The 8,664-nt window shown below is 34.0% G+C and overlaps 1 protein-coding gene across 1 annotated transcript; it reads left to right on the top strand.

Moving 5' to 3' along the window:
- The first annotated feature begins 105 nt into the window (after positions 1–105).
- LOC132562805 (deubiquitinase DESI2-like) lies at positions 106–2,932 on the top strand. The gene is made up of 6 exons (XM_060227577.1): positions 106–178; positions 445–503; positions 1,188–1,260; positions 1,657–1,750; positions 2,009–2,150; positions 2,590–2,932. Exons 2-6 carry the CDS (start codon positions 465–467, stop codon positions 2,791–2,793), a joined length of 552 nt encoding a protein of 183 aa, XP_060083560.1. The 5' UTR covers positions 106–178; positions 445–464; the 3' UTR covers positions 2,794–2,932.
- The last annotated feature ends 5,732 nt before the right edge of the window (positions 2,933–8,664 follow it).

The raw sequence follows: 8,664 nt of genomic DNA, 5'->3' as shown, positions 1-8,664 counted from the left end.
TGACAGAATGTGGACTACGTCATCATTTATGCGGTCGTTGACGAACTACACAAGTGCATCTATTCTCAGCTTCCGTTTCGATGAGGGCAGACTGTTGTCATACTCCACTGTTATTATGAAGATTGTGTATTTTTGAACGGTTTGCCATGACCATGTGTTAAAGCGATACAATTAGTTGGTAATGGAGTCGATGAAATCTCTCTGAAATTGATAATTTTACAGTACATAATAATATTCGCGAGGACAGCGAATGACTCATCGTTGAAAAGGGGACTGTCATTCCTCTGGTAACTTAAGATACGATGTAGTTGCACTAGTACATCATGAGTTAGCGATTTGATTTTGTATGGCGTATTGTCATTTTCTGTATTGAAATTTGCTTTTTTCTACAACATCAGGCCAACAGGTCGTAATTGACGCTCATTTTATATTTAATTATCTCAGGAGAATTCAAAACAACGGATATGGCACGGGAACCAATTATTGTAAATGTCTATGATATGGTAAGTATTAAAAAGTTCAATCTATTGTTTATGCTATTCCTGGAGACTTCATTGTTTATGGCATATCAGTCTAGCACTGACCATTACTTTCTAGCTCCTTGCAATTTGTCACCTTTAATCATGATTATTACATTAAGTTTTAGTTACGAATCTTCCGTTATTTTCACAAATAAAAAAAAAACAACAAACAAACAAACATAAACTAGTTACTTGTGTTATTTTTTAAGCCGCTCTATTGTACAGTAGGCAGTGTAAATATGCAACTATATTGTATAACCACAATATGCTTCCATTCGTAAAATTTACCATCATTAGTTAAAGGTGCAATTGTCAGGCTGGCTATAGACATAGACTAGTGGGGATATGTCTTTGAGTCTAGATATTTACTGATTTGAACTGCTTTTCTCTGTAGCTAATAATTGATAAATGATTGGACACCAATTTTTAACATTCTACATATAGTAACAGAAATGATTTTAATAAGATTATTACAAATTGAGTAAATTTTCTCAAGACATGTTTCTATGTTGTAAGAGTTGTGGGCTCAAAGTGTAGCTCACAGGAATAGCATGGCACCTATTTCAGATTCACTATAAAGGTTTTATAGTACATTATATTTTTTTCTTAAGCTTGGTGTTGAGCTTTACATTTGATAAATTAATACATTGACAATGTGATTTTTAGTATTGGATCAATGAGTACACAACCAACTTAGGAATTGGAGTGTTCCATGCTGGAGTAGAGGTGTTTGGAGTAGGCAAGTATTCACAGAGAAATCCCGGTCATCAGTACATCATGTCTTCTCTCACAGCAATGGAAATGATTGTCATCAATCATAAAGCATGATTGTATCAATTAATTCTGCATTAATTCTCATTGGTAAAAGGTGAAAAAAAAATATCAAAGATCTATCACCTTGTTGATAAAACAGATCAGATTAAGAGATCAAAAAAATCAGATCTTATGCCTTCATATAGTGAAAATAAAATTTAAAAGAGATATTTGTATAAAGATATTATTTTCTAACAACTCATTTCTAGGTCGCCTTAATTCAGGAAGGTTATTGGTACATGTTTACAGTATAACATTTACTATGCAGTTTACTTGTACAAACGCATAATATATATTTATATATGTGTGCACATTGTTACAGAATACGGGTATGGAGGTCACCCACTTCCCATGTCGGGTATCTTTGAGATCACTCCCCGGGATGCAGAGGACTTGGGAGAACAGTTCAAGTTTAAGTAAGTTGAATCAATATATTCATGCATGAATGAAAAGAAAAAAATCATTGTTGACGTAGTAAGCCTCTCTGCCAATACGTTGCTTCTGCTTAAAAGTATTGATGAAGTTTTTTGTTGACTCCATAAACTGAATTTTATTTCAACCCCTTCATAACAGAGGATTCTTAGGGAATATATAAAAGTTAATTGTATTCAAAGAAAAGAAGAGTGACATGTTTGTAAATTGCTGTACAGTTTATAATATATGGAAATTTTCAGAGAATCAATTCACATAGGAACAACAGATTTCATGCCCGAGGATGTAAAGAGAATTGTTGAGCAACTTGGCAAGGGTTTCCGTGGCGACCGCTACCACCTGCTGAATAATAACTGCAATCATTTTTCATCATCACTGACCCAGGTAAAATCTTCAGGAATAAAGAACTCTCTTACATTCAGATATGGTATATCACTGATACAGGTAAAAACTCATGAATGTAGATAACAATATACTGGTCCAGTGGTTTTTGGGAATCAGATATTTCATTCCAAGATTTACTGGTATGCTTTTCCTGCTGAACTCTATAAATACATTTTGAGGACAAATTACATCTCTAAGTAATTGGACTTGTTAAGGTTAAGGAAATTGTATTTTTGACTTTCCTGAAAAATAATCAAACAAATAGCTCCTTCACAATATATACCATAGTGGTTTAGATTCAACTCTGATGCATAATAATTAAATCTATTTTTCTTTTCTTATGAATTGTGTATAGATTTATTTCAACTCCATAAGATTACTCGTTGAGTTGTTTCCTTTCCCATTAATGATTTATTAGTTTATTTTCAATTTGTAACAGATTCTGTGTGGAAAAGAGCTACCCAGTTGGGTTAACAGACTTGCATACATCAGTACCTGTATTCCGTTCTTGGAGCGGGCCTTACCAAAGGAGTGGCTTACCCCTGTAGCCTTACAGGCCGTGATACAGGAACCTATACCAGACAGGGAAACACAGCCCAACTACTCAGACCCCTCAGAGCATATACACAATCGTCGTCTATAGAACCAGCTGTGTACTGGCAATGCAAATATATTTTGTTTATACAGGAAAAAAATATTCAAACTACGCAAATATAGAATATGGGTCACTATTTTGTTATGTTTATTTATACAAATATATGATGGATATTTAAGAAATCTCAAAATAGGAAACAGCTTTAAATCTCTTTTCTTTATTGAGATGATTCTCTGATGAAATGTTATTATCATGTATATTTCATTATACTAATCAAATCAGGATAAACATTACCTTGCTTGGATGAATGTTGTCTCAAGAATCACTTAGTAAATTTGTTTGGCTCTTTTGGTCCTTTCATTCAAATGGTTATCAGCCTAATATATTTTGCACTCAATTCAGAATAATTGCTTTGTTGCCACAGTATTTATCAGACGTTTTCCAGTATTTGACCCATCAGTTATTAACTTGGACCATAGCTGTATAAAGATGTGGATATTTATTTGAAGTTTCATAAATGAAAAAATCATTAATGTGAATTTAATACATAGAATCAATTTCAACTCAAAGGTTGTTAGTTAAGAGATTGTTTTGTTAAGAAAAAGTAACAATGGTGAAACCAGCGATGTTAATCATTCTTATTGGGCGTGATTAAAAAGTGCTAGAAGTCTTAGTATGGCAAGAAACCAGATTAGCCTTAGGTAAAAGGCAAGTGTGCAATCACTGCCACTTGACCACTAGCCAATAGTGCTTCAATATATGCTTCATTTGACTTAATGAAATAAAACAGACACAATTATTTTCTAATTATTATTTTGAGCAGATATGTAAAATGACTATACATATTATTCTCACCCTTTCACACAATGATTCACTATATGAAAACATTTTTATGCTACTTTTCCTGTCTGTCTAAAGAGGTGTAGAAGTCTCTGAGAAACATGGCTTGTGCCATAGTTATGTAAACATGTATGAAACAGTGGACACCTTGACATACATATTGTGTAATATTGTTTGTAAGGAAAACAATGCTATCAGAGGTAATTAGTTTTCAACATCTTAAGCAGATTTAGCAGAACTGAATTTTGTTGAATTCTAAACACAGTACATAGTATCTAGCTGGAGCATATGATGCAAAATTGAATCATCATGATTAGCAAAAATGAGTACTTTGGTCAATATCATTGATAATTATGAGTATCAAACAGTACTGCACCTTGTAATTGAGGTACAAATGTATTCTGCAGTACTTATTCTTTTGTTATAACAAATAATAACTGATAATTTCTTTGTTCTGGATTATTCTTTCCATCTCATCTTATTTTTTCCATACTATAGGCTTAATGTTGAATATTTTAATTTCACACAAATCAATAGGTTACTGGTATGTCTTTTAAAGGGTTTGGTTGTATGATAGACATAAACTACACATTGAATATTTGAATTATTTATCCTCCTTTACAAACAAATGTTAGTTTTTCTGTTGAAGTGCTATGTTATACAGTGTTTTTATTCTCAAATTTTGAATGTGAAAATATGAATTATGAATAGTAGTAAATTGTGCCATCATTGTATGGAATCATTGATTTTTCTGATTAGGTCAAAATGATTGCAATTGTTGTCATCATGATTACATCATTCCATGAATTATGTAAATCTGGAAATATTTGAACTGACAAAATAAAGAAGTTATGGAATAAAATCCTGTAAACTAAATGTGATAACTGAAATATCAGTCACTTAAGATATTGAACATCAAATCATTAAAAAGGAGAAACAAGAGAAACTGATTTATTAAGTAGAAAAATGGCATGAAATTTCCAGATTTGTAACATTTGTTAAAATCATACATTTTGTTGTTATAATACAATGACATCTTTGATACTGCTGCTGTACATGAAATTCTACAACTGTCTCGATGAAGAATAAATTTTATATTACATTATAGCATTCTGTCATACAATGATGTATATCATAGTACCTTCATATTTGCCTGTAAAAATGACCCAATGACAGTGTTGTTTTAAAATATTCACTGTATAAACTACCCTGTCTAAATGTGGTCAAATTCTTGTAAAACCAATGTTTTGTTGGGAGAATGATGCACTAGTATGGTGTATATATACCACTCTTTTATTATGAGTTATCTCCATTTAAGTGTTGATTAGTTTTGAAATGCAGCTTCATTTAATGGGTCTGTTGTCTCTGTTACATCAGTGTTGTTTTATTACAAATACAGGATGGAATGAGAGTGACCTAGATGATTCAAAAGTAGGTTACAAACAAATTTTCTGTGTTGTAATGTTGTGATGCCTCAACACTTGATGATGAAATGTTCGGGAGACTGTATCAGTATTGTTTGTTTCTGTACATAAATTTTGTTGTGTTGTAAAATAAACACTTCATTCGAGTTGTGGGATACTGAGGTGATATCACTGAAACATGTTTATAAAATAGTAAAATTGCTGCTGAATAAACAGTAATGTGAGTACAATCAGCTTGTATCCACTCATTTACAAGGCTATGCATATTATGTTACATTTGCTTTCTCTGTGTTGAGATTTAGCTCGCTATGCCTAATTTGAGCCACATGTCAGAATTGTACGGCTATGGTCAGGGGGGTTTTATTTAGCAAAGATATGACACAGAAAGATTTTAATGTAGATTCCAACGGGTATGCTGTGTTAAGCTGGCAATAAGCTCATGCCTGGTGATAAGCCCACCAACGCTTATTGAAGTAGAAATACCAATAAATGCCATATCATTGGTCTTGAATAAACCCACCTCTCTGCTATCATGCTTTGGCCCTTCCTGGGTATTGCATGATAAATGCTATAATTGCAAAGTTTTCACTATACTTACAACACAATATGCCTGTATACTTTAATACTATACAGTGTATATTGTGTTCAAGTTTTGTTTTTGTCACTATTTAGTCATCAATCTAACTGTTTGTATAGAATGTTTTTCAAAAGTTTGAATGTCATTGCATATGGTTGTTAGGTTTGGTATGACCATTTAAAAATGGCTGGAGAATTGAAAGCTAGGAAAACGGTATAGATGTGTAATGTGACTGCATACTGTTATACTTGGTTTCCAGATTAAACAGTTTAAGTGAGGTTGGCAAGAGCATGTATTGCTGCTGTAATTGTGCTGTAATTGTGCCTAAAATATTTCATGTTTTCTTTCTATAAGTAATTGTTTACTGTTGTTTGTTTGTTTGCTTGCATTTTGTTGGTAAAAAATTGATTATTAGTGCAACAGCAATATCTTGAGGAAAGTGCTAACATTTTCTAGTATAAATGAGCCTCTCTGTTTCTGTAAAAACAGCATGCTTCAATCCACGCTCTTTGTAACCTGCATTAGAAACTTCAAAATGTTGTGAACCTTGTTCATACTGGTGATCAAAGTTCTTTTTTTATTGTGTATATTCATTATTTTATCTTGCCTATCAAAGCATATTTTTTGTTATAAGTGCTTAAATATGTTACTTTAAATTCTTTTCTTTCAACGATTCTCCACACAATTGCTTTTTTTCCCCACCATAATTTGATTGGTTCACAAAAAAAGTATAGGGGAGTTCATACAAGATCTGCCATACAAGTATCTCAGTGGACAAGAAAACTTCAGTGATCAGTAGAGGTGTCAAATTGTTATTGTTTTCTTATTGTTTTGTTATAACTGTCATGTTTGTGACATAAATTGTACATAGATTATATACATATATTGCATACCTATACATATGATGTATATTTAGGTTGACTTGAGCATAATGATGACAACTTCCCCTCCACTAGTCTACATTTTAAGGGAGAATTTGTATATCATAAGGAATTCCATTATTTTACTGGTTTTTCCTTGATCTATTTTGCAAGGATTGATTGTGAGTCGCTGTAAAATAAGCCTGTGTAACTGATGAGCTTATCATAATGCTTTAGAACTTTTTATTAGAATGCTGATTCATGCAGATATTAGTTCAGTTGTTAAATTTCATATGAGGACTGCATGTGTGTCATACTTTACATTACCTTTGTCCTTAAGAATCATCCTCACATTGTCTGTTTCATGTAGTATCATCCTCACATTGTCTGTTTCATGTAGGATCATCCTCACATTGTCTGTATCATTTAGGATTGTCCTCACATTGTCTGTTCCATGTACTGTGATCCTCATATTATCTGTAATATGTAGAAATAATATCCTAACATTAACTGTACCTTGTAGGATCATCCTCACATAGTCAGTATCATGTAGGATCATCTGCATATTATCTGTAATATTTAGGATTATCTTCACATTATTTGTACTGTGTAGGATCATCATCACTTTTTCTGAATGATGTAGAATCATCCTCAAATTGTCAGCCTCCTGAAATATCATCCTTGTCTACATGGTGTAGGATCATCATCTTCGCATTGTACCTGTAGGATCGTCCTCACATTGTACTGTAGGATCATCCTCACATTTTACCTGTAGGATCATCATCCTCACATTGTACATGTAGAATCATCTTCACATTGTACCTGTAGGATCATCCTCACATTGTACTGTAGGATCATCCTCACATTTTACCTGTAGGATCATCTTCACATTGTACCTGTAGGATCATCCTCACATTGTACCTGTAGGATCATCTTCACATTGTACCTGTAGGATCATCCTCACATTGTACTGTAGGATCATCCTCACATTGTACCTGTAGGATCATCCTCACATTGTACTGTAGGATCATCCTCACATTGTATCTGTAGGATCATCTTCACAATGTACCCGTAGGATCATCTTCACAATGTACCCGTAGGATCATCTTCACAATGTACGCGTAGGATCATCTTCACAATGTACCTGTAGGATCATCTTCACAATGTACCTGTAGGATCATCTTCACATTGTACCTGTAGGATCGTCATCACATTGTACATGTAGGATCGTCCTCACATTGTACATGTAGGATCATCCTCACATTGTACTGTAGGATCATCCTCACATTGTACCTGTAGGATCATTCATACATTGTACCTGTAGGATCATCTTCACATTGTACCTGTAGGATCATCCTCACATTGTACTGTAGGATCATCCTCACATTGTACCTGTAGGATCATCCTCACATTGTATCTGTAGGATCATCTTCACAATGTACCCGTAGGATCATCTTCACAATGTACGCGTAGGATCATCTTCACAATGTACCTGTAGGATCATCTTCACAATGTACCTGTAGGATCATCTTCACATTGTACCTGTAGGATCGTCCTCACATTGTACCTGTAGGATCGTCCTCACATTGTACCTGTAGGATCGTCTTCACATTGTACCTGTAGGATCGTCATCACATTGTACATGTAGGATCGTCCTCACATTGTACCTTTAGGATCATCCTCACATTGTACATGTAGAATCATCTTCACATTGTACCTGTAGGATCATCTTCACATTGTACCTGTAGGATCATCCTCACATTGTACCTGTAGGATCATCCTCACATTGTACATGTAGGATCATCCTCACATTGTACTGTAGGATCATCCTCACATTGTACATGTAGGATCATCCTCACATTGTACCTGTAGGATCATCCTCACATTGTACCTGTAGGATCATCCTCACATTGTACTGTAGGATCATCCTCACATTGTACTGTAGGATCATCCTCACATTGTACTGTAGGATCATCCTCACATTGTACCTGTAGGATCATTCTCTCATTGTACTGTAGGATCATCCTCACATTGTACTGTAGGATCATCCTCACATTGTACCTGTAGAATCAACCTCACGTTGTACATGTAGGATCATCCTCACATTGTACTGTAGGATCATCCTCACATTGTACTGTAGGATCATCCTCACATTGTACTGTAGGATCATCCTCACATTGTACCTGTAGAATCAACCTCACATTGTACTGTAGGATCA

This window comes from Ylistrum balloti, unplaced genomic scaffold, assembly GCF_031769215.1.
Source record: "Ylistrum balloti isolate Yb309-2 unplaced genomic scaffold, AGI_CSIRO_Ybal_v1 Utg371514, whole genome shotgun sequence".
In the NCBI taxonomy this organism is placed as follows: Eukaryota; Metazoa; Mollusca; class Bivalvia; order Pectinida; family Pectinidae; genus Ylistrum; species Ylistrum balloti.
The sequence above is the reverse complement of the archived record's forward strand: the minus strand, read 5'-3'. Positions and strand labels throughout refer to the sequence as shown.